General features: G+C 37.3%; 1 protein-coding gene across 4 annotated transcripts in view; it reads right to left on the bottom strand.

The window, feature by feature from the left end:
* Positions 1-407: 407 nt before the first annotated feature.
* Positions 408-27,510, bottom strand: part of LOC127445766 (zinc finger E-box-binding homeobox 2-like) — a 49,735-nt gene continuing 22,632 nt past the window's right edge. For 2 of the 4 annotated variants that reach the window (XM_051706068.1, XM_051706069.1), the window contains 7 exons: positions 17,383-17,634; positions 11,966-12,154; positions 11,336-11,559; positions 11,136-11,244; positions 8,936-10,299; positions 5,271-5,454; positions 408-3,585 (listed from right to left, as the gene is read on the bottom strand). In XM_051706068.1, the coding sequence (XP_051562028.1) occupies positions 3,059-3,585; positions 5,271-5,454; positions 8,936-10,299; positions 11,136-11,244; positions 11,336-11,559; positions 11,966-12,154; positions 17,383-17,634 (2,849 nt within the window). In that variant the 3' untranslated portion in view covers positions 408-3,058. Of the gene's footprint in view, positions 3,586-5,270; positions 5,455-8,935; positions 10,300-11,135; positions 11,245-11,335; positions 11,560-11,965; positions 12,155-17,382; positions 17,635-24,785; positions 24,917-27,510 lie in introns of those variants that run through there. The other 2 variants (XM_051706070.1, XM_051706071.1) reach the window with 2 other exon arrangements.

Raw genomic sequence — 27,510 nt, 5'->3', positions numbered from 1 at the left:
AATACTTCAGTCATTTAATGTCACTACACTGTAAATTCTTATAGTTATCTCAAATCATAAAAAAAATAGTTTTACTAGTTTACTAGTTACCGTAACTCTCTAAACCCTAAACGTTTATTAATATTAATCAAGTGGTTCTAATTAAACAGTGCTTGAAATGTCACATTTTGGAATCATAACTCAAATATATATGTTCTTTAAATGTTTCGAGTACTACTAACTAAAAATGATCAAGTACAAAATGGCAGCTTTATGTGCTTTTTGGAGCTTCAAAGTTCTGGTCACCATTCACTTGCATTGTATGGACCTTCAGAGCTGAAATATTCTTCTAAAAATCTTCATTTGTGTTCTACAGACGAAAGACAGATGAGAGTAAATGATGAGAGAATTTTCATTTTTGGGTGAACTGTCCCTTTAACTTGAGCCAAATAAGTTGTTTATTTAATACGTGTCATGTTTACAGCTTCATACATACAACTTTTTATTAGGACTGTGTTTTACGTGAATAAAAAAGAACCATCCTTGCGCTTCCAAGGATGAAATACAATTGAACACGTTGCATCTGAAGACTACAATTAAAAACTTCAACATCTGCATTTTTTTTAAATATGTAACATTTTATTACAAAGTTGATGTATTAACATTTTAACAAAGCTTAGAAATTTGGATACAAAAATAACACTGGTGGAAATACTGCACAGTACTTCTGTGTGTTTGTGTTTGGAAATGTCCATGTTTACAGGTAAACAGAGAATTTTACATTAAAGTAGAAAAGCCAAGTAATAAGTGAAGGCAGACAGTGAGCACCTGTATTATGGCACTGATAATTTGGCATTAAAATGGTCTGTTTCAGAGGCTGTGTTTAGTGCAGTATAAAGGAAATACTACTTTTAGTAGCATGTTTTCGTATTCTAGCTAGCAAATTTCTTTCTTTCTTTCTATGAATCAATGGTACTATAAAATGTACATAATTTAAGCACACATTCTTGGGTGTATATATATCGGATCCACATTTATCGGCACTCTGAATGTACAAACGGATCTAATGATGCTAAGAAGAAGGTAAAACTCTGGTTTGAGGTTTGAATGTCTCTCATTATCTTCCAAATATACTCTCTTATTTTCCCAGTTCACAGATGTCAGATATCGGTTTAATTTTAGTTCTGAGTTATAGTTCAGTTTAAGAACAAAAACCATAAATGAAGAATCATTCATTAACTAAACCTCCACGTACTCTCTCTAAACTGTGAATGCTTTTTAGAGCCCTGTTTTTAAATACTTATTACATTGATATATTTCAGTATTTTCCCAGTACTATCTTGTAACTTATGTACTCTTATGAAAAAGAAAAAAACAACAACATTTAACTGGGGTGGTACTCTAAGGGGGACTAGTTAAAATATACGAGTCATTTTGGGTACATAATTTTATCCTATGGACCTTTTGAGTACCTTTAACCTCCCGAGACCCCGCGTCCACATGCGTGGACATTACATTTAGGCTTTGCTTTACGCAACGTATAATTTAATTTAATTTAAACCGACTGATCTCAGTTCAGAAGACTCTGTGCTGTCAGTAAAGGGTTAAACTTTCGACCAATGGAGTCATGTGATCAAACAATATGGTGTCAATCACAGAGGAGTTTGCCTTTGGGAGAAACACCAACAAAACTACATCTGGTAAGAAACCTGATTACATTTTTACATTGAAACCTGTTTGAGTCAAAAGATTAGAGCCTCTAGTTTCATCTGATATGCCATTTTTTTAAATTTGAGCACTTTATCGCGAAACGGCACGCTGATAAACACAATGACCACATACGTGGACTATAGGCCTATATTTACTGTACATTATCACATTGAGAATAAATGGATGCATCCAAAAGCTGAAAAATGTGTCTTTCAGAGACTTTATATGGAGTTAGGATGAAAATAAGGTGCATTTCAAACTGTTCTGAGACCAGTGCAGACAGACAGCACACTGGAGGTTAAGTCATTCACTAAATAGGGAGCAAGGGAGCATCCTATAGCTCTCTATGCAGTTAAGTGCATTCACTCCTAAAATCTGATCAAAAGTTCAGTTTCAGGCTGCAGATGATGTTTGGATCACTCAACATGTTTGACAGACATGTGACAATGATAATCAGTACATAGATTCAGAATTTATAATGTATCATTTATTTTAACATGATTGACAGTGATTGGATGATGCTGGACATTACTTTGAATCTGAATTAATTATGATCATTTCTGATGTAATATCTGTAACGTCTCATAAAACATGAATAATCAACACTCCTGGATACATAATAAGCAATTTGATGAAAAAAATCTGACTTTCTATAATTTGATATTATATCAAATTTCACAACTTAGTCCCGCTGTCCACATATGAGGACATACATTTTTAGGAAAACTGTTTGCTCTAGAATAATTTTTTTTTGCATGTTTATTAGGTGCTACTAGTTACAGATCAAAAAGGTAAATGGAAAATGCACACAGCAGTCACGCTCGAGTCTCAGGGAGGATGAAGGTAAATATATATGATTTGTTCCTCTGGGAAAAAACCAAACATACCTTTTGTCTCCTTAAAAGTGGAAATATAAACAAGAGCACCACCTCAGTGATGGATTTGTACCTTCAACAGTATATTTTCTTCTGCGAGTATGTAGACATCTGTAAATATGTGCTCCTGAGCTTTTACATCCTCAATCATGTATTCATATATTTAATATTTAATGACTTATTTACTAAGTTGGCTGAGTTGTAAACATATTTATGCCTCTCACAGACCAAAAGTCTGACACCACATTCAAAAATGTGTTAAAGTAGAAAAAAGCAAAATAGAAGATTTTTCACTTGTGGTCTCAGAATTACATTATATTTGGCATTGACCTAAAAGCACTATTAGAGGAACGCTTTAATCCGAATGTCCACCGTCACGTCACAGATCTGTTGTTCTGACATGTTGTTTTGAACGTTAAAAATGAAACGTATCCCAGAGTGTCAGTGTTTTTCACATCTTTGGTAAACACAGGTGAGATATTTCTCTTCCTGTCTCATTCCATCTCGTTTGTCCTCTCCATGTCTTTGTTCCGTTCCGTATTCATCAGATTCTCCTGATTGTTCATCTCTGTGTCTTGCCTCTCCTCTTGTCTGAAGGATTTGTCCTCAGTTTCTTCCTTTATCCATTGAGGATCTGTTCTCATCCCTCTCTCATGGATGTGATTACTGAGCAAGCTATCCTCTTCCTCCTCCTCTTTCTCTCTGTACTCCAGCGCCACTCCCTCCATACTGGAGTCACTGAGATATGTGCCACTGTCCTGGCGTTCCGTGATGGGGCTCAGATACGGAACGCCGTCCCCCAGTGCCGCATCCTCTCCGGGTGCGTCCGGGTCACTGTCTCGGCTGCAGAATGCATAACGGTGATTCATGTGTTGCGAGTACGAGCCGGAGTGAGAGAATCGTTTACCGCATTTATCGCACTGATACGGCTTCTCTCCGGAGTGCAGACGGCTGTGCTCGATCAAATGATGCTTGTGTTTAAAAGCCTTCTTGCAGATTTGACACTTGTGGGGTCTCTTCCCTAAAAAGAAGAAAAAAGTGTAATTAGCTGTGTGTATATCTAATTAGCTGTGTGTATATATAATACAGGATACTGTAAACCTTAATGTCATTACTGGAAGAATCAAGTTGTCTTAATCAAACATGACTTTAAATGTCAAGTACATTTCTTTTTTTATTTATTTTTTATCCCCTTTTCTCCCAATTTTGGAATGCCAAATTCTCACTACTTAGTAGGTCCTCATGGTGGCGCGGTTACTCGCCTCAATCCGGGTGGCGGAGGACAAGTCTCAGTTGCTGCCGCTTCTGAGACCGTCAATCCGTGCATCTTATCACATGACTCGTTGTGCATGACACCGCGGAGACTCACAGCATGTGGAGGCTCATGCTACTCTCCACGATCCACACACAACTTACCACACGCCCCATTGAGAGCGAGAACCACTAATCGTAACCACGAGGAGGTTACCCCATGTGACTCTACCCTCCCTAGCAACCGGGCCAATTTGGTTGCTTAGGAGACCTGGCTGGAGTCACTCAGCACACCCTGGATTCGAACTCGTGACTCCAGGGGTGATAGAAATATCTACATTCCTTGAACTTATTTTCCTTAAAAATGCATAGACTTAAAATTGTTAGTAAGTTCAAACTATTGATTCCAACTTTAGGCTATGAGGAATACCCATAATGCCTTGTGATCTAATTATTAAATCATGTTTCCTTGGGGCCTGGGTATCTCAGCGAGTAAAGACGCTGACTACCACACCTGGAGTCGCGAGTTTGAATCCAGGGCGTGCTGAGTGACTCCAGCCAGGTCTCCTAAGCAACCAAATTGGCCTGGTTGCTAGGGAGGGTAGAGTCACGTGGGCTAACCTCCTCGTGGTCACTATAATGTGGTTCTCGCTCTCGGTGGGGCGTGTGGTGAGTTGTGCGTGGATGCCGCGGAGAATAGCGTGAAGCCTCCACACGCGCTATGTCTCCACGGTAACGCGCTCAACAAGCCATGTGATAAGATGCGCAGATTGACGGTCTCAGACGCGAAGGCAACTGAGATTCGTCCTCCGCCACCCGGATTGAGGCGAGTCACTACGCCACCACGAGGACTTAGAGCGCATTGGGAATTGGGCATTCCAGATTGGGGAGAAAAAAAAATCATGTTTCATTGGTCAAAGGGAACTTATGGGGCATTTAAATAGTTTTTATTGAGAATTCATTGAGGTTTAAGCTTTTGTGGTATTATTTATGTTGTTTTGTTGCAAATAGTTGTTTCGTGTGATGTCACCATTAGGTTGATCAGTGTCCCCTAATACTCAATAAATTGAGTAAAGTCAACCTATTAGGGTTTTCAGTGTAGGTCATCTATTCATTTATTATTTTCATGAAAACTGTTCAGGTACGCAGTGAATGAAAGTCATCATGAAACAGCATTTACAACCTATTTTACTTCCACAATGTAACATTTGCACAAAAATAACCAAAAACAAATGTAGGCCGGGACTTGTTTTGATCCATCAGGAATGTTAAATGTCTCTACATGACAGGTGGCTTGATGAAATTGTCAGCTAAAATGGAAAGGCAAAGTTATTACATTCTGATGTATGATTATGAAAATAAACTTTTCTTCTTTGAAATAACGTGCATTAATTAATCATGCACAGTAAGAGAACAAGTCCGTTTTGATTTCATGTTGTCTGGTCGTGTCTGTACCTGTGTGCTCGTATTTATGGCGCAGGAGAGAGCTGCTCTTCTGGAAGGTTTTGTCGCAGATGTCGCAGGCGTAAAGTCCTTCCTCCGTCTTTTTCAGTCTCTTTCTCCCGGGACCGATCTCGCCATCCATCCCATCCTCCATCAGAGACAGATACTCCAGACCACCACGATTCAAAGCCTCATTCTGAACAGGAAAGAGAAAATTACGTTTATTATGAGGCCTGAGTGGAATGTCCACCATCATTCACAAATGTTTATAAATGCATGTTTATTGCTCATTTGTCATTTATACTGCATTTAAAAAGAACAACAGGTCCATCTAAAACATCTGATGTTATTTTAATCCAATTACACTGATTTACCCCACAGTTACAACAGGCTTTGTATTTTTACAAATCATCTGCTTGCAAACATGTTCATATTATTTAAATAGTTGTGCAATGTTTCATCTTGTTTATAATGTTTATTGTTTTACATGTATACTGCTATATCCTTGTGCTTTTACCATGACAAGGCCAGAACTATTTCTTTATTTAAATTGCTCGCCTGTGTGATACGAGTCAAAAGACCACAATCACTGCATTAACAAACAAGTCTGTAATATGTTGAGCACAGAAAATATGAAAAAGTGTGGGTGTATTTACTGTAATTTGATTTAATTTGACTCATGACTCACAATGTTTTGTCAATGAGGATTCACAGCTGTTTATAAGTTTGTGGAACATTTGTTGGATATTTATGAAGTATCTTTCATTAAAAAAATGTCTATATTGGGTGGATTTTATATATATGACTTTATTTACATTGTCCATTATGAAACGGTGTCATAATGTGAGATCATGTTACTGTGAGTCAGCATGCAGGCGTGTGGAAACGGACATGCATCCTTGCTGCCCTTTGGCATCATGTGTGTGTGGGGGAATTTCCCTGAGTGTTGCATGTTTGTTTACAGCTTAAAGAGAGGAAACAAAGTCATCAAAAACTGTGTCATCAAAGGAGATCAGCGGTGCATGGGTGCTGTCACAATTGCTGTCTTGCAATATGATGTTCTTTTGAATGAACTAATTTCAAATATATAGTACATATATGCTTCAGATTTTCCTTGCATGACTAAGAATGTAAAATCAGTCTTTCTCATTTTTTTTAAATACTGATAATTTGAAAACAAAAGTGAGAATACAAATGATAGTATTTTAAAAATATATATAATAAATAATGTTTTGATTTAAATACATTTTTATTAGCTTGCTGAGGCAAACATCACTATTAATATTGCTCATATTAGGTTAAGTGATTTGAACAAACGTATGTGTTTGTAACTTAGAAAGTAAACTTAGGTGCTACAAACGTTTTCAAGCTACAGGAATGAATTTTATATTATATGACTTGGGCCAGGTATCGACCATCCAGAACACCCTTGAACCACATAGAAACATGGTAAAAACAGAACACCTTAGCAACTGTATAACAATCACCCACAACATAGCATAATGTTTTGCACAGTCAAATAAAAATGGTAAAATATAGTTTATTTTACTTTTAATAATTCTAAATATGTATTATTATAATTTATTTTTTTATTGTATTTTTTTCTCCCCAATTTGGATTACCCAATTCCCAATGCGCTCTAAGTCCTTGTGGTGGCGTTGTGACTCGCCTCAATCCGGTTGGCGGAGGATGAATCTCAGTTTCCTCCACGTCTGAGACCGTCAATCCGCACATCTTATCACGTGACTTATTGAGCGTGTTACCATGGAGACATAGCGCATGTGGAGGCTTCACTCTGTTCTCCGCAGAATCCACGCACAACTCACCATGCACCCCACCGAGAACGAGAACCACATTATAGCGACCACGAGGAGGTTACCCCATGTGACTCTACCCTCCCTAGAAACCGGACCAATTTGGTTGCTTAGGAGACCTGGCTGGAGTCACTCAGAACACCCTGGATTTGAACTCGTGAACTCCATGGGTGGTAGTCAGCGTCAATACTCGCTGAGCTACACAGACCCCCTAAATATGTATTATTTAATATTTAATAATGAATTATGTAAAGTTATATATATATATATATATTTGTAGAGTAGACTTTGTGTTGAAATTAGTGTTGGGCAAAAGTTTAGCAGTAGTAGAGATTTTTTTAAAACATGTACATTCTCGGGCCTGGGTAGCTCAGTGGTAAAGACGCTGGCTACCACCCCTGCAGTTCGCTAGTTCGAATCCCAGGGTGTGCTGAGTGACTCCAGCCAGGTCTCCTAAGCAACCAAATTGGCCCGGTTGCTAGGGAGGGTAGAGTCACATGGGGTAACCTCCTCGTGGTCACTATAATGTGGTTCTCGCTCTCGGTGGGGCGCGTGGTGAGTTGTGTGTGGATGCCGCGGAAAATAGCGTGAAGCCTCCACACGTGATATGTGCTCGTGGCAACGTGCTCAACAAGCCACATGATAAGATGCGCGGATTGACGGTCTCAGACGCGGAGGCAGCTGGGATTCGTCCTCCACCACCCTGATTGAGACGAGTCACTACACCACCACGAGGACTTAGTGCGCATTGGGAACTGGCCATTCCAAATTGGGTGAAAAAAAAACAACAACAAAAACGTACATTTTCAGTAGAAATATCGCGGTAGCAATAAAATTTCCCTCCATGTGTCTGGTATTTTCTGTCAGCTGTTCAGAATCAGAACTTGAATGAATCACTAGAGTCAATTACTCTCAGTGAATCAATGAATCGGTTCGCGAATCATTCGGAGACATTCAGAAGAAGAATTAATCATTCAGACAGTTCACTCACACACTGAATCGTTTGTAGCATTTTCAAAGTACCTGGAAACGTCAGAACACTGGGAAACAGCGCTGGATGCATTCACATTATTACCAACAATTCTTGGAAACTAAACGTGCAAATTAATCCTATTGTTTGGCAGCGATGAAGAAGCACTTTTATTAAGTTCAGTACCACATTTCTATCCAAAACTGTATCGAAATACTACTGTACATGAACTTACTTAAAGTACTTAAATGGTTTAAACATTATCAACCTTATCAGATTGATTTAGGAATGATGCACATTTAAATCTGCATGATAATGGTTTTAAATTTGGGATTATTTGTGGAATAATTACATTTCTCGGTCATATTTCACCCCCCCACCCCCCACCCCCGCGACCCCCCGACCCCAGTCAAAAGAAAAATATAATATTTTATAATGTATAATATTATAAATAATTTTTTGAATAACGAAAAAGAAGCCTATTTTAAACAGATTATTAGCGATATTATTTTAATTGTTTTAAAGCACATTTAAACCCCCCCTCCCAATTCTCAGTGATGCACTAATATGCTCATGACTCGCAAAATCCAACAAATCAACAAAACTGTGTTTACATGAGATTTGAAATAATCGCGTTATTCTCTGATTTTTTATTTTTTCGGTGTAGTGGACAAAAATCTACCCATGTTGATTGGTTTATACATACGCCGTTTATGACCTTACACCAATAAAGGGAAGGCATTTAATGCGTTTACATGACCACACACGTTGTCAGCTTATTATGCATTATCGGTGTAAGAACGTGCTGTAAGCGCACTCAATATCGTACAGTAATGTGACTTTTTTTTTTATTATCACTAGTTGATCACTCATCTAGCTATATTTGGGTTTACCATCATAGAATGTCTTTCATGTTGTATTCTCTTCAACATCGATTCTGACTCCGCCTCCATCATATATGCCACTGGAGAGAGAAACCCCGGGCTTGGCGTTGGTGGCGTGAGAGGAAGTGATGTCAGACCATTGTGCCCCATTCCTGCTAGGCTGCCAGGGACCATGTGATTAAAGAGGGGGTAGTTACTAAAAACCGTGCTTCCAAAGAGCGGCGACGGTGCATAGACCCCACCCACCTGCTGCTGAGAGGGTGGATTCAGTCTCTTGAACATACTATCCATGTCACGTCTCCCTTGCTGCGGCGAGTAGCCATTACAAGTCTGATCTCTGGTTTCTCGTGGCATACTTCCAGAGGTAGAATGGGGTTTGGGGATGGATAAGTCCAAGGGTTCGTTCTGGATCGATCCTGATAACGTAATATGTTGACTCGATTGACGTGGTGATGTGGAATTGAAAGATAGATCCAGGCAAGGTGGAGAACCAAACCTTGAGGCGATCAGTTGTTGGCGGTCAGATAATGCTGGGGATGTTGGATCAGCGGGATTTGGTTTTCTTGGACTACTAATTTCTTCATTTGGCCAGTGTTTATCTTGGGATAATAGTGGTGTAGGTAAAGGCACGAGGATCTGCTTTGGTACAGAATGCCAGGTTGCCCGCTGGGGCGACGAAAGGTCTCTATAAGGCACGTTATTGGTAGTTGGTGATATCTGGGTGTCATACGGCAGGTTTGAGAGTCGAGAGAAGTTCAGTGGAGATCTGTCTTTGGGTCGCTGTGACAGTGGATTGTTAATGATGTCTTTGCTCCGGCACTGATACTGCTCATGATGCATTAGCAGTGCCTCGCTGGGAAACGCCTTTGAGCACCATCGACACGTCACGGCACTGATGGGCACCTCATTTTTCCTCTCTCTTCCTTGCCCCTGTTCTCCAACTTCCTTACAAAGCATTTCCTGCAACAGGTGTTCAAACTTGCTGCGCGACTGCAGTAAAGGTAGCAGAGTGGTGCCTTTAAACACGCCCGCCCTCATGGCCAAATCCACTGTAGGGTCCCACGACCTGCTCAGCTCTACTGCATGCAAAATGGGCACAGACTCCTGTCCTGGCGTGGCAAGTGGGTCTATTGGGTATTGACACAGGGGGGCGAACGGAGATCCCTTTCCTCGACTGCCATTTCTACCGCCAACCACAGGAGGCGATGTTGGGGAGGGGAAGAGGTAGTCAGGGTGGGAGTGGCCATTAAAATGGGAGTGGCCATTTCCTGTCCCGCCTCCACTAAGGCACTTTTTACTGCTGAGGTGAGAGCTGTAGGACCCGGAGTGACTGAAACGCTTCTTACAGTTCGAGCACTCGTACGGCTTCTCACCTAAACGGGAAAAATGGCAACGGTATCTTTCAGAACACTTGTATTTAGAATGTCTTGTCGGACTAGGTTAGGAATGATGCATATTGTGAAATATATATATTTTTTTTAATGTTTCAAACTACTCATTGGTATGATTGTTTGTACTTGCAATATTGCCACAGCATCAAAAAGCTGACAAGAAAAATAACTAACAAAAAAAACAAGGTCATCTAGGCCATACTTCACCCCAAAATCATAAAAAATATTATTTTTATAATATATATGATATTATAAATTATTTTTGCCATAAGGAAAATTACACTTTAAACATTAAGATTTCTTTACATTGTAAAAAATATTTTTTTTATGACAATTAAGTGCATTTAAACCCCCTTCCCATTCTCAGCATCAAAGTAATGAAAAAAAATCTCATTATCTTACAGTAATGTAAAAAAAAATAATAATAATGATATCGGTCTGTAAAATTATTAAGTACGTATAAATGGTAGTATTTGCTTTGAATTTTATTGATGCTGATTTGAAATAAAATCCTAATTTACAGTATTACAGTAATGAAAATGATTTATTACAGTAAGGAGAATTTTTGGAGGGCAATGTACTTAATAATCATAATGCTGACGATCTTAATTGTCCTAAAATTATGCCAAATATAATTTTAGTTTATTTTCTTCTGATTTTTTTGGCAGTGAAATATGACCTGGAAATTCCTTAGTGAGATGAATTCATGAGTGTAATACATTAATATAAATAAAATAATTTATTATATATTCATAAATATTTTTAATATAATTTATCTACTTTGCTTGCATCAACAATTGCATTTTTGAGTCGCTTACCACTGTGAATGCGAAGATGCTCTTTAAGGTGATGTTTGTATTTGAAGGCTTTTCCACACTGATTACACTTAAACTTCCTGTTCTCTATGGCTGAATCCGACATGGGATTCTGGATCATACAGTACATGAGCAGAAATAATGAGATGTCAGAACATGTTTTTGGTATGTCGTTTGATGTGTACAGTATGTACGTTGAGTACCTTGTCTTGAGTTTGGCTGTGAAGGGTGAGGTGGCGTTCCATTTGTGCGCGGTATTGCGTACTGTACCCACAGAGAGGGCAAACATCTTCCCCTCCATCTCTGTCCTGGCAGAACTTCATATGTTCCTTCAGAGAGACATCACCCAGAGTGCGATACGTCCGCTGGCAATACGGGCATGTTTGAACTGGCATCCATGTGCCATCAGTGTTCATGGGTACACCGTCTGTCCACCAGCAAGAGAAGAAAGAATTTGTTTTGGTCACTTTTTGTTGAATTGATGAGTGAACTGATGAATTTTTCATCAATTGATGAATCTTAAGGAAAAGGAAAGATTGCATGTATACAATTTCATATTGCCTTTTGATGTCTAAGTTCCATAGTTCATGTGAATATGGACACACTAATGAAGAGCTAGTCAAATAATAGAGCAATACTCAAAGAAATGACACAAACCTTAACACAGCCTGAAAAATACAGTTTAATAGCGTGATTTGAGCATTTATGATATCTTGCAGAATTACAACATTTTTGTTATTGGTGTTTTGGAGATTTCATTGCTTTAAAAGGACTTTGATTGAACCAGTAACCTTCCAGAGTATTAACCACTTCACCACACTTTAAGCATGTACCTTTCCCCTCGGGTGACTCGTGTTCTTCTGGTGACCAACAGACGGGTGACATGTCGCCTTGAACACTGCCTATATGGTACAAGTTCATGGATCCGTTGCGTTGTGGACTGAGAAGATGCGACACTTTTCTTAGCTGCACCATTGAGTCATAACGAGGATCGTTCTCTAAGACGCGAGAGTTGCTCTGACCTGAAAGAGAAAACATACATCATTATTAGCACTGTATCATCCCTAACGCTATACCATTTTGTGTAACACATCTACAATATTCCTTAAAACAGCTATGGCTATATCAAGCATGATTTTAAAGACCCCATGAAAGGTCTCGATGAGCACAGTTTTCTTTCTGTTAACATATTTCCTATTGAAACAGGAAGTTGGGACATGTTGAAGGGCTTGTCCCTTTTTTGCAGCCTATAGAGCGCAACAGTCAAAGTAAAATCACAATAATTTTCTCCATAGGTGAATTGATTACTAATGATAACTTTTAAACATTTAAAGACAGACCTATCGTGCTTCTGTTGAACCATCAGTCCACGTCATTTCAACTTCCTAGTGAGAAACTTCACTACCCATGATCCCGGAGAGAAACGATCCTCCAATCAGAGACTGTCCACTCCCATGATGCAATCAAGTATATTTGCAATCAAATTTTAATATGTAGTTTCTATACTTATAATCAACAACTTTAAATCAATAGTTTTATATTTTGCCTTAGTTTTTAATTTGATTACATCATTCGCAGTGCATCCTGGGATTGTAGTTCATTCCATTATCAAAGATGTTAAAGGAATATTCTGGGTTCAATAGAAGTGAAGCTCAATTGACAGCATTTGTGGCATATTGTTGATTACCACAAAATTAATTTCGACTCGTCCCTCCTTTTCTTTAAAAAAATCACAAATCGGGGGCCAGGGAGTATTGACGCTGACTATCACCCCTGGAGTCGTGAGTTTGAATCCAAGGTGTGCTGAGTGACTCCAGGTCTCCTAAGCAACCAAACTGGCCCGGTTGCTAGGAAGGGTAGAGTCACATGGGATAACCTCCTCGTGGTCGCGATTAGGGGTTCCCGCTCTCAATGGGGCACATGGTAAGTTGTGCGTTGATCACGCAGAGTAGCATGAGCCTCCGGTGTCATGCACAACGAGCCACGTGACAAGATGCACGGATTGACGGTCTCTGCCGCGGAGGCAACTGAGACTTGTCCTCCACCACCCGGATTGAGGTGAGTCACTATGCCACCACAAGGACCTACTATGTAGTGGGAATTGGGCATTCCAAATTGGTGAGAAAAGGGGATATAAAAAAATAAATAAAAAAAAAGCACAAATCTGTGTTCCAGTGAGACACTTATAATGGAAGTCAATGGGGGTCAATCCATAAACGTTTCAAAGGTATAGACACAAGACATAAACAATATGTGTGTTAACATGATTTCATTGTGATAAAATCACTTACTAACCGCATCTGTGGAAAGTTAAAAACTTCAACATAACACCGTAAACCATAAAAAGACGATTTAAAAAAACAAAGTTTTAACAGAAGAACTAATACAAGTGCTTTTATAAAATTAAAAGCTTCACATTTCTGCCTTTAAAGTTTAAACCCTCCAAAAATTGACCCCATTCACTTCCATTGTGTGTCTCACTCTGTAACCTCCATTTTTGAGTCGAAATTAATTTTTGTGGTAATCAACATTATGCCACAAATGCTGTCGATTGAGCTCAACTTGTACTGAACTCCTTGTATCTTTGTCTTTTTGTCTCAAAGTTTCAAAGTTCACAGTTTGTGATGTTGTGATTCACCTCAGAGCTGGTTGGTTTGATTCATGGCGCACAAACTCTATCGGATTTTACGAAATCACTATGGGAAAAAACGAATGGGAAAAAGCGGGCATTGTTGTGCTCTATAGCCTTATGTACAATGATTTGCTGCTCGCTACGGTATTGCTAGTAGGGCTGGGTATTGATACAGATTTCCAGATTTGATTTGATTCGATTCACAAACTCTTGAATCTCGATGTCGATTAATATGGGAATATTTCAGTTATAATGTCCGTTTTGCTCTCCCAGCTAATGCTGTTAACAACACAGGGGACGTTATTAAAATATTAATTGAACTAATTATATTTTATCATTGGATTTTTATCATATTGGTCACATTTTAGCTTTTTAAAAATGAACAAATCCATTTATTCATTCAATAGATATGATATTATATTGCATATATTATATTTTGTTAAATGCATAATTTGAACTATTTACAAGTATTTACATTGATTTGTTGAACACGTGCTAAAAACCGGTACTAACTCTTTAAGAAAACCGTCTGTTCTGTAAAGAGCGTCTGTAAATGAGTGCATGTTAACGAGAAAGGACAGCTATTTTATTTTGAGGTCATGCCTTTAAAGCCATTCACGACCTTATATTTCCCGTGGCATTAGTTAAGAGCAGAGACATAGTATTGAGATGTTGTTAAAAACATGCTTTTGGTGCAAATATGAAGGATGCATTTACTTGAAACCGTCAAGACTAAAATACAAGCAGAAACGAGCACATAGAGATGCCAGCGCTGCGACTGAGGAGGGTTTTTGCAAATGTTTGCAGATGTTGGCATCACATATCCAGCGTTCTCTCATGTGGCCGTGGAAGACTCCGCATGGTTCTGTGCTTTAAATACTCTGTTATAGGCGAACCCCATGAGCGTTTGATCTCCATCAAACAAAAGAGAATCACTCACACGCTCAGTTTAGATTCAGAAGACGACTGTCACCTCGTTTGATATGTGGAAATATTTTGACGTTCTCATTGCGTTTGATGAGCGCAGCAGCTTTTTTTTAACTGCAATAAACTCCAGAGTTTAATCTGAGCATTACTGAAAGATTTCAGGTCCGCCCGTGCTGCAGCTAATATCATCACAACCATCTTTGGCGGCGTTTGGAAATTACTAAAGTCTCAGAAGCAGATCAGAGTCACAACGATGATTCGAATTACACTTAATGCATCAGAACTGAATGTGTCGTGTTTGCATTAGTGCAGAGAGTGCTTAAACACAGGATGCTGTCATAAATGGCACAGTTTTATGTCCTAGATTAAATAGAGTCATATTCTGAAGTATATTTCAGACCATATATTTCAGACAAATAATTCACCCAAAAATGTTAATTCTGTCATCATTTACTAACCCTAATGTTGTTTCAAACTCATACGACAACAAAAGGAGATGTAAATTGGAAATCGGAAACAGTAGGTTGATTTTCTTTAGCTAAAATCGGTCTGTGTTTACCAAACTCAAAACACTACCCCCAGTGGGCAAAGCGGTAAGTGTTGTGAAATGACCACAGAGGGGCGCCAAAAGCGAGTTGTACAGGCTAGAGGAATGAATATTTTATAAACTGAACCCCCAAACCCCAAACCTAAACATAACCATTAGTGGGGTAAAAATGTAATGTTTTAGAGAAAAATGCAACCCCCGAATTATGCGAATGCGGTTACTTCCTGGTTTAAACGCGAGATCCGAACCCGGGTCACTGACACAACACGCTTCCGGTCGCGCCGCAAGGAAAGGTAAACACACTTGAGCCGGTGCAAAGATGTCTGATGGGAGATGGTGCTGGTCTGCGATTTGGCAAAATGTGGGCAAACCTAGGGTATCAGAACATGCCAACTTCCTGTATGATCATGTGGGAATGTTAGTCTCACACATCATTTCACTTGCATCTTTTTTTACATACAATGAAAGTGAATGGTGACTGAGATTGTCTTTCTGCCTATCATGTCCTGGAACTGGAGTCTTTTGGAACAACATGAGAGTGGGTAATTTATGACAGACTTATTTATTTATTTATTTATTTATAAATTGCTTTAATAAAGTGCATTTTCTTTGGTCTAAATATATTTTTGTGTATGACTTCAGACTAAGAAATTTTTAATCTTGGACCTATAAAAAAAAATTATGCTGAAATTAAATGAATCTAATTCAATGATGCTTTGTAGCACCTTTCTAGGATGTTTAACAACAACAACAAAAACCCTCTTAATTATCAAGGATATATATATATATATATATATATATATATTATTTATTAATTTTTTTATATGTTTGGAATGGAATATTAGCTTACTACTTAATATTGCAGATTACCACCCCTGGAGTTCGCTAGTTCGAATCCCAGGGTGTGCTGAGTGACTCCAGCCAGGTCTCCTAAGCAACCAAATTGGCCCAGTTGCTAGGGAGGGTAGAGTCACATGGGGTAACCTCCTCATGGTCACTATAATGTGGTTCTCGCTCTCGGTGGGGTGCGTGGTGAGAATAGCATGAAGCCTCCACACGCACTATGTCTCCGTGGTAATGCGCTCAACAAGCCATGTGATCAGATGCATGGGTTGACGGTCTCAGACGCGGAGGCAGCTGAGATTCATCCTCCATCACCCGGATTGAGTCAACTACGCCACCACGAGGACTTAGAGCGCGTTCCAAATTGGGAGAAAATGGGGGAAAATAAATAAATAAATAAATATGTTTTTAATTTTGTGTAAAAATGTCTTAACTTTTGGCAGTCTGATCCAGTGTCAGAAATTAACTTCCATTAAGCGGCAATATTTGCCCCCAGGAGCATTATTTACTTTTATGAGGGCATATTTTATCTAAACATAAACAATCAATCTGTAAGGTCCTTTCATGCCAAATGCTTCAAATTAATTTCAATTTAATCAAATTTGCTGTTACCAGTACAATTAAATCAGCTCATATTATATGCAATAATATGCAGAATTAGGCATCTAGGATAGAATACTAAGTACTTTATCTGATGTTGCAAATAAATAACAGAGGGACTCTCTTTTGCCGACGCGTATTGAATTCAGGGGCATTTTTTGTCACTTTTGGTGGCATTTTTCCCCCCGAGCCCTGGGTTAGTCAAATAATGATTGATTTATTTGTCACACTGGAAGTGGAAGGTGAAGTCGAGCACATTGCATTGTGGATTACATTATATCATATATATTCATAGTCGAGCACATTTTAGCAAACGTAGTGTGTCATTCGAGTACTGTGCACAGTATTCTTTATATATATATATATATATATATATATATATATATATATATATATATATATATATATATATATATACACATATATAGACAGTATATGTCATATGTTATATATCATTATTATGTTATAAATCGAGGATTCTTGAGTTGACTCTGTGGTTTGATAAAAAAAGTGGTTTGGTTTCCTTGTGCTTTAAAGCCACATCAGCAGCAGCTCATAGATGCTTTTCAAAATAAGTAGATAATAAAAAGCTCTATGTGGACTTATAAAGGTTCTCTGAAGGCATCAAACTGTAAAACCCTTTTTGTTTGTAATTTCTTTTAAAGAATGATTTCACATTAAGTTGCTGAAGTTGCACTCACTGTACATGCTGTTGTCTGTGTGTTCTGAGTCTGTGGTCGTGTTTTTGAGGGGTGTGGTTTCCGTCTCGCCCCAGCTCTCTCCTGGTGGACTCAGACTGTGTGAGCGGGCACACGGGAGAGGACTGCCAGGCTCGGTGCCCTCGCTGGGTGTCAGACTTATTTTATCCTGAGCATCTCTGCTGTCCAGAGTGTCCATACCCCAAACACTGCCTTCATCCTCGCCTTCAGAGCCCAGACATTGCTCCACGCCACCTAATAGCAGAATAAACAACATAGTTATTGTTTATACAATGTATCATTTTAGCTTATCTGATTCTGTGAAAAAAGCAACAATTTTAAAACAAAATGCATAAATTTACACCAATAGTATTTGGACAAAAAATCTTGTTTGCAGAAGACACTTTAATATTCTGATATTTATCTAATGCAGTGCCATGCAGACATATTTAAGTGTGCCCTTTTTGAATTTTTGGCAATAATAATACAATTTTCATGTAATGTGATATGACTAAAACATGCAAACAAAAAGTGTCGTTTAAGCAATTTATTATGAGAAAGAAGATAAGACCAGCAGTTTTAACCCTAGTAGCCAATCAGAGGGTTTAGATTATGATCTTATGAAAAAAAAAAAAAAAAGAATATACATACACACACACCACACACACACACACACACATATACATACACACACACACACACACAATCACACACACACTCTCACACACACACATACACACACAATCACACACACACACACACACACACACACTCTCTCACACACACACACATGTTGGTGCAGCTATCATTATGAGGACTCTCCATAGACATAATGATTTTTATACTGTATGAACTATAGATTCTATCCCCTAACCCTAACCCTAAACCTAACCCTCACAAAAAACTTTCTGCATTTTTACATTTTTAATAAAACATTGTTTAGTATGTTTTTTAAGTGATTTAAATTATGGGGACACTAGAAATGTCCTCATAAACCACATTTATAGCATAATACCCTTGTAATTACCAGTTTATAACCTAAAAAAAGTCCTCGTAAATCACTTAAACCTGCCCACACACACACACACACACTCACACACACACACACACACACACACACACACACACACACACACACTCACACACACACACACACACACCACACACACACACACACACACACACACATATACATACACACACACATAAATATACACACACACCACACACATAAATATATACACACACACATATACACACACCACACACACACACACACACACACACACATATCCCAGCTGTGTGTATAATATTTGAATTTTTATTTGGCCTAATCGCTTAAAACTTGTAAAAAGTCACAAATGTGCAACATGAACTTGATTAAATGGCGAACAGGCTGTGATTGATATCAGATGGCTTTTATAAATGTATAAATACACTTGAATGGATTGGCAGCTGCAAACTTGACTTTAAATTTTCCCAAATGGGAATCAGGATGTGCAGTATTTTTGGGTGAAGATGGCATGTTAAAATGAAGGCCTGAAATCTGTTAAGATGCAGATATTTTTATTTAAACTGCGCTTTGGATGAGCACATGCAACTGAGACAAGACTGCAAATGTATTCTTTGTTTCAGAGTTCATAATGACGTGTTCATTTTCAAAATGACCAAAATGACCGTGCAACCAACTTTGTATCTGATGCCTCTTTTTATATATTCATCAAAAAAAAAAAACATATGAATGAGAATATTTGTGGGCGAAACCAAACAGCTCATAATCTGTGTGTAGAATCACAAGGGAACGCTTTCACATTGTCAAACTGGACATTATTTGTCATACTGGCCCAATTACTGCTTGTGATGTGATGCACATTAACTAGTAAATACAACATGTAATTATCAGTTCAGTTTGGTAACACTTTATTTTAGGGATCAAAAATTAGACAGTAATTAATGACTAATAATAGGGACTTGTTTAGAATTATTTATTAAGGTATTTATTAAGCCTTTGTTCACTGATATCTTACCCTTAACTAACAGCCCCTTTACATTCCTTTTTTTCCTAACAAAGAACTTATTAGGTAAAAACAAAAGATACCAATAGCTAGTAAGGTGCAAAATACATCCTCTATACGTTCTCATTAAACTGTGTGAATGTTCAGCTTATAAATATAAAATAAATCTAGAAGACAGAGACTTTTGTTGCTTTGTGTAAATAGCAACAAAAAACACCTTCTTTGCACAAAGTTCAAATGGTGTTATGTGCTATTTGCACCCCTAATTAAATACTACCATACAGTATCAATATATTTATTGTGTTTATTTAGCGTCCCACAGACACCCTACAACAACCCCTAACCCTAACACTACCTAACCCTGACCTTCCCTGCTTTGTTGAAATACTTTATGCATTCTACATGTATTTTATACGCATAAGCCGCACATTCACACAGAGTACTGAGAATCTATAAAGGATGTAATCTGCATCATACTAGCTACTGATATGATTTGTTTTTAGCTAATACATTCATTGTTCTGACCAAAGCAAATGTGAAGTGGCTATAAAGCAAGAATAAGAAATCAACCAATAAAGGCTTTATAAATGCTTTATAATGCCAAACTAGTCCATAGCTAGTCACCTACAAGTGTACTTATTAGTCATAAATAACTGTCTAATTTATGATCCCTGAAATAAAGTGTTACCTTTTATTTAAAGGTGCTGTAAGCGATTTTAGCCGTTCAAGAATTAGCCACGCCCCCTTTTTCCAAAACCCCGCACTCCAAAGATACCGAATGAGTTTTATTGAAACCAACAAGAGCAGAAACGGTTGTTAAAAACAACAGCAGTAAAATAGCGCCCTCAACTGACAACTGTTATGAACAACATGGCATAAAAATGGCATTAAGCCTCAATAATTCGCTTCAACTACAATGCAATGAGAACGCACAAAATGATTGACAGGCAGAAAGCGTCATTGTCCGCGGACACATTTTTGTCTGTCACAGAGACCGCTGAGATATCTCACGACACTTACTTCAGGGAAATTATGCATAAAAAATCTCTTACGGCATCTTTAAATAAAAAAAAATTAATATCATTATTAAAATGTTAAACAACTATAAATAACTTAAGAAAATATAGTATGCTTATATATATATATATTCCCCCAATCAAAAGTACAATAAATGTCACTTATGCTAAAAAGCACCAAAAACTCACTCACTTCATAAATAATGCAGAAGTTAAAAGTTCAGCTTTTTTAAAATAAAACTATTGATCCACATGAATATTGTCGATTACTACTAATATCGTTGACTTTTGGGAAGTTGACATGTCCTGTGGTGGCATATGTATACTTCATCTAACTCACTATTTTTTAACTACATTTTGATCATAATTGTCACTTGTTTAATTATTATGCATGCATTTCTGAGCTCAAATTATTTGATATACTACATGGAATATTTGTACTTTCAACCATTATTTTTTCACACCGCAGGACTATTTAAAAGGAAATAGTGAAGGCAAAAAGTGAGATAAAAAAATAATAAAAAAATGTTAACCAGCTACAGCATCTAAAATATACACTTTTCCTTTTAGTTGTGAAATTTAAAATAATACAAAGCTATAGAAAGTAAAAAAAAAAAAATAATAAAATTTTTTACATTTCCAGGAATGTTGATTATTCATGTTTTTGAGACTTTACAGACATTCATTAAATCAGAAATTAACATAATTAATTCTCATTCAACGTAATGACCAGCATCATCGAATCATTGCCAACCATGTTAAAATAAATGTATACACACACACACACACACACACACACACACACACACACACACACACACACATATATTATATATGCACTTATATACCCAAATGTAAATGATTTGGCTAACACAAATGAAATATTTCTAATTATAAGCTGAAGTTTTGAGTGCACTCAAGTGGATGAGTGTTTAAGAGAGCACATCAGGTTGTGTTATGGTTGACCTTTCATGACTGAGGCTGACTGTAGCATGTGAGAGTTTATTAACTTGTGTAATCAGTTCATAGGTTGGTAGTTGGTACAGCAGACAGGAAGATGCAGTTTCACTTCGACTGTAATGGAAAAACAATGCAGCACTGACGCATGCAAATGTGTGTGTGTGTGTGTGTGTGTGTGTGTGTGTGTGTGAGACCCACTGTTGATCATGTATGAGTAATACACCTCTGCTCAAGGTATAGTACATGTCAAAAACACGTGCTGTTACCATCAGTTGACTGCAGAAGCACACACATGCTGCACCCCTTCTGCATTTCATGACCGTGGTCTTTTCTGATATGACTGTGCAAAACGGGGCCGATTAAACCCGTCACAGATGAGTCGCTTTTCTCACACAGTGTTTGTTGTATATTTTTATGTGCCGTACATACACTACTAACTTCTGGACAGTGTACACAACCACTCGTTCTTAATTATTAGTCTACTATTCTCCACATTTTACAAAGCTAATAATGAAGTCATGAAAACTTTGAAATAACACAAATGGGATTCATAGGAATTATGCAGTTACCAAAAAATAAATAAATAAAAAACAATTATTAAATGAAAACACTCTTGCATTTGAGGATGTTATTTATGTCAATTCTAGCTCACTGCTTTTTCTTCAATATCCACTCCAATTCATACATTTTAGTTTAAGAAGAATTATGTAACCACAAATTATATTTGTCTGTTAAACTAATTTCAAGCATTTATTTTTTTTTATGAAAACTCTGGTTTTAATACAAGCTAGCTCAATCGACAGTATTTGTGGCATAATGCTGATTACCACAAAAAATAATTTCAGCTCTTTGAAAAAAGCACAAATCTGTGTTCCATATGGAAGTCAATGGGGATAAATAAATAAAACTGTGTTTTTAGAACTCTTTCTTTTTTACTTTCTTTAAATTGCTCACCTGTCTAATCGGATTAGAAAGAAACATTATAACTGAATGTTTCAACACAAAAGTCATCAACACAGATTTCTCTGTCCTTGTTTTCCCTGTTAGTGCAGCAGGGCTGAATCGTGTCTGTTCTGCATTACGTGGAGGCGAGTTTAATTTGCTGTAGCACTGAGTGACAGTGTCCTGTATTCATCATGCGGGATGGCTCGTATTATCTATCAGGATTCAAACACATTCCTCACTCAGGCTTTTATTTCAGTCAGTAAATCTCTTTAGAGTGCTGGATGTGTCCACGCATATACAGTATACATATTATACATATGTCAGTAAATCAGTTCAAGGATGATGGCTGAAGTCATGGAAATTATCTGCTATCGTGATCGGTATTATACAGAACATTGTATACCACTACTTTTACTACTACTAATAATGATATTTTAATTAGAATACTAATGATAAACAATGATAGTTAAATAGAAACAAGGTAATTCTGTGTCAACTCAACCAGAGGTCTCCAGCTAAAAATGTTGAAATGTACCTTTATTTATTCAACTTGACCATTTCAGTGTATTTTTGGCACTCGGCTTTTGTTAAAAATGGGTATGTTCAATGCAATTGTTTTGATGGAGGGAAACAAGATACAGTAATAGTTTCAACATTATGTGTACTTCAGACATTCCTCTTTAAAATACCAAAAGTATCAGCTGTATGCAAAGTGACCCACATTTGGTTTTTGACCACTGAAAATGGGTCCAATTTAACAATTTAAACTCATGGAGCCACATTGAGATCCCCATATCTCTGGGAATAAACCATATAGAGCCTTAAAAATGAAGATAGCAAAAGAAAAGTTTGTTCTGGACCAGATTCCAAAAGGATATTAAGATATCTTTAATACTTCTTGAGTTACAGGCACGCCAACCTTGGAAAAAGAACACGAAAAGTGCTTTTTTCCCATTTTTGAACTGTCACCATTGGCATTTAATGCAACAAGGATTGTTAAAGTCAACGGATGTTAGTAATAGATCTACCAATCTCTGTGTAAAAATAAAATTGTGACTCTGACACCTTTCTAAGGTTATTTTTTTGACCTGTGGTTTTGCTCCAAAATCATAGGTGAAAATTGCCAATTTTGACCCCCCCACTACAAAAGAGTGGATTACTCAGTGAATATTAATCTATGGCATTTAATATTACGGCTTCCATCTTTATTTATATATTTCTTTCACCTGAAAAAAAAAAAATGATCAAAATCAAAATTTTGAGCTGGGGACCTCTGATTTAGCTGACTTGGAATGACTCAACAGCATATGTAAAAATAATAGGCATCTCCCTAATGTTTTAATTTAAATGTCATCATCATTTACTCACCGTCATGTTGTTCCAAACATGCATGACTTTCTTTCCCCAAAAGAACACAAAAGGAGATGTTGCGTATAGCCACAAGACGTAAACATGATACGTGTTAAAGGATTTACCTGCGTATGTTGTCATGGGAAAGCAGTTGTAAAATTGGAAAGATAAGGTTAGCAAGCGATTTGATCACACTAAAATCATGTTGATATGTAAACATTGTGTCTATACTTGTGAAACAGTGAGTATTTTAACGTTTATGTACTGTAACCACAATTTTCGTTGATTCACTTGTATTAAACCCAGAGCATTCCTTAAGGAAGACCATTTATGTCAATTATCTAAAATGAATTTCTCCATAAAATTTGATCTGAAACAAGAAAATATGCTCATAAACATTTACACAAAGTTTATGCCGATGTATCCTAAGACAGTTGAGGTGATGGCTAGCAATTTACCAAAGGTTGACTGTTTGGAACATGTTAAAAGCATTTTTGTAACATGACACAATATTTGCTGCCGTCACAGATGATTTAGAGCTCTAATAAAGCGGGTGTAAAAGTGTTTTAATTAAATTCTAATTAGCTTCACTATTTCAGCTGGCACAGTCAAAAAGATGCTGTAAAAACTGAGATAAGAGAATCGCAGAAATCTTTTCAGCATGCAAATCTAAACCAGCTTCAAACTTTTCCTTTTCCTTTTTAAGAGCATGTGGTAAACTGTGGTTACACTGGAGTAAATAAATCAAACGAGAATTCAAAGCAAACAGGATTAGCTGTGTTTTCTCATGGCATTTTCTGTGCCACACAATCTAACAGATCTCCTCTCCAAAGTAACTCTGATATTGAATCCAAATTTGATCTGTATCACTCACAAAATTAATTAAAAGCATGCAATTGTGTCAAACCTAAAGCACTACAAAGAAGCAGCACACTCATACATGCGACAACAATCTCACCCCCAGAAATTGCCCTCATTACTAACAGAACGCACTGGTAATTTAAAAGGTCATGTTTGAAAACCAGAGAATATTACAGATGAGTTAGAGCTCGCCTCAGAGAAACTCCTAAATAGCAAAGGTCACGCCAGACAAAATGAGCAAAACCATAGTGAGTTTTACCTTGGGTCAGGTCACACTTATTGTGATCCGTAATTAAGAAGTCGCTATTATCCTTTCAACAAACATCCAATAATTCAAATGTCTCCAAGAAGTTCAACAAGACGCAGCGAATTATCTGACTTGACTATTTTCACACTCTGACAATGACTCACACACCACATCACAGCTACAACACCTCCCACGACTCTTGTGATATCGCACACTGACACACACACAACACACTTGACTAGAGAAACATCATACGAGCACAATTTGAACTACACGTTGGTAAATGAACAAGTGTGTCCTATAAGCACCGGCATAACTGTGGACAAATATACCAAAATAAACAATTCTTGTCATGGTTCCGATTTGAATCACTGAATGCCACAGTGAACGCCCTTCATGTGATTCTCATAACTCATCGTGGAGGTCAGTCATTTTGAATCCACTGATAACAACGTGCTTCTGTCAGCTGAACGCAGGTGGACGACACAATCTGACAAGCATCACCTTATTTCAGACTGAATCACGCCTGAAGTTTGTGGGTAACGTGACTTTAACTTCCCAAAACTTGTCTAGTGTTCGTTCTAAGCATACTGTCTGTTCTCCACCACTGGGAGCTGGGAACTTGTCAGAAAGAATAATCACAAATGACATTTTATCTCAAATGTTTTTCCTAGACAGCAATGAGATTAAATAGAAAGCGAATGAGATCTTCAGATGGTTTTTCTGAGAAAACATCAGTGCTTCTCTGCCGGTTTTACTTGCATCAGACAGTACAAACACTGTAAACAAACATCCTTAAAAATCAGACATGGGAGTGCATTAATATTGGGTTATTCCATGTCAAATCAACTGCATTTTAGAAACTTCCCAAATTGAAATTTGATTGAATAGTTTTTATAAATATAAATATAAATGAAGATGAAAGCTAAAATATGAGTAATCCATTATTTTGTAGACAGGGGTCAAAATGAAAATGTTTGCCTATGAAATTTTGCCTTTGAAAACTACAAATAAGAGCCACAAGTGGCGCTTACCCTTCATTATAATGTATTTGTGACACATGGAAATTTTGATTTTGACATTATTGTTTTTATGTAAATAAATAAAGGTACATTTCCAGTTTCAACATTATTTATACTACAGATCTTTGTTTTGCTGGACAAGAAAATACAGCTTCATACCATGCTACCCACATTTGGTTTTCGACCATTGAAAATGGGTACAAATGTAAAAAACGTACAAATGGAGCCACATTGAGATCCACATATCTCTGAGCCTGAACCATATAGGGCCTACAAAATTAAGATATAAAAAGGAAAGTTAGTTTTGAATCAGACTCTAGAAGGTTATTAAGACATCTTTAAAACTTCTGGAGTTATAGACACTCCAACTTTGGAAAAACAACGCAAAAAAAGTGTTTTTTCCCATATTTGGACTCTTACAATTGGCATATAATGCAACAAGGGGTGCTGAAGTCAACTGATTTTAGTAATAGATCTACCAATATCTGTGTAAAAATAAAACAATGATGCTGACACCTTTCTAAGGTTCTTTTTTGACCTGTAGATTTGTTCCAAAATCACAGGCGGAAATTGTCATTTTGACCCCTCTCGACAAAATAATGCATTACTCAGTAAATATCGATCCATGAAATTTAATCATTCACCAGTAAAAAAAGAAATAAATGTAAATAATATTTTTTTTTTAGAGGAGGACCTCCAGTTGAGTTGAAACGGAATTACCCTATTACCATAAACTGCATTGGCTAAACAATATGCTAAATTATTAAAATGACATGGGATAAAAAGCATTGAGAATCAGAATCCTATTAGAACACATATTGAGGTCGCCACTAGGGATGCCATAAAATATCGACTTATATTTTTGACGCATCAATATGTTAAAATTAGCCTATATTTAAATTAGAAGCCTAATTTGCATGCTTTCCAATTCACTCAGTTGGCTTTCTGTTTAACAGTCTGGCGTAATAGCGTCGGGAGACCACAAGAGGGTGATATAACATTTATTCGTGGGTCGGAGAGCTCCTTGACACACCCAGGACGAGCTGATGGCAGTACAAATTTACAAAGGCTTTTGTTCTTCTTCAAGAATGATGTCATTGATGAGTTTGCAGGTTAGTGAAACTGGTGCAACTGTGCAAACTGAACGATTAGAAATGGCGACGTTTATAATGCCATTTCTCTGTCTGTAGCCTTGAATATTTTTCATTCAAGTTGTCAAACCCCAAAAAGACATCCTTGTAACTGAAAATACATTGTGTAGGCTATATGAAAGATGCATATACACAATGTATCATTCAGCGATGGTTAGAGTAAATAATCTTTGTCCTTTGATAATGATTTGGGTCAAATTAAATGGAAAACTATGCGAGTTGCGCTCCATGGTACTTTCTAATTTTGACACTGAGCATTGGTGGTGTGTGCGTACCAGGGCCGGCCTGTGGGTTTGTGGGGCCCTGGGCGAAATCATGAAAATGGCCCCCACAGTGTGAAAATTGTCATAACTTTAAAACATTCATAGAACCACTGCAAACGTGATGAGCAGATTTTTTAAATAGAAAGCACTAAAAATCAAGCACTTTACTGTATAGCTTGGTAATAACATGTCCAATAGCTTTTTTCCCAACATGAAGATGTTAGGTTAAAATATACATGCATGCATAAGGGAATATGTGTATTTCAGGTGCTGTGACAAGTCACCATTTTATCGCCTTATT

This window comes from Myxocyprinus asiaticus, chromosome 9 (genome assembly GCF_019703515.2).
Source record: "Myxocyprinus asiaticus isolate MX2 ecotype Aquarium Trade chromosome 9, UBuf_Myxa_2, whole genome shotgun sequence".
NCBI lineage: Eukaryota > Metazoa > Chordata > Actinopteri > Cypriniformes > Catostomidae > Myxocyprinus > Myxocyprinus asiaticus.
The sequence above is the reverse complement of the archived record's forward strand: the minus strand, read 5'-3'. Positions and strand labels throughout refer to the sequence as shown.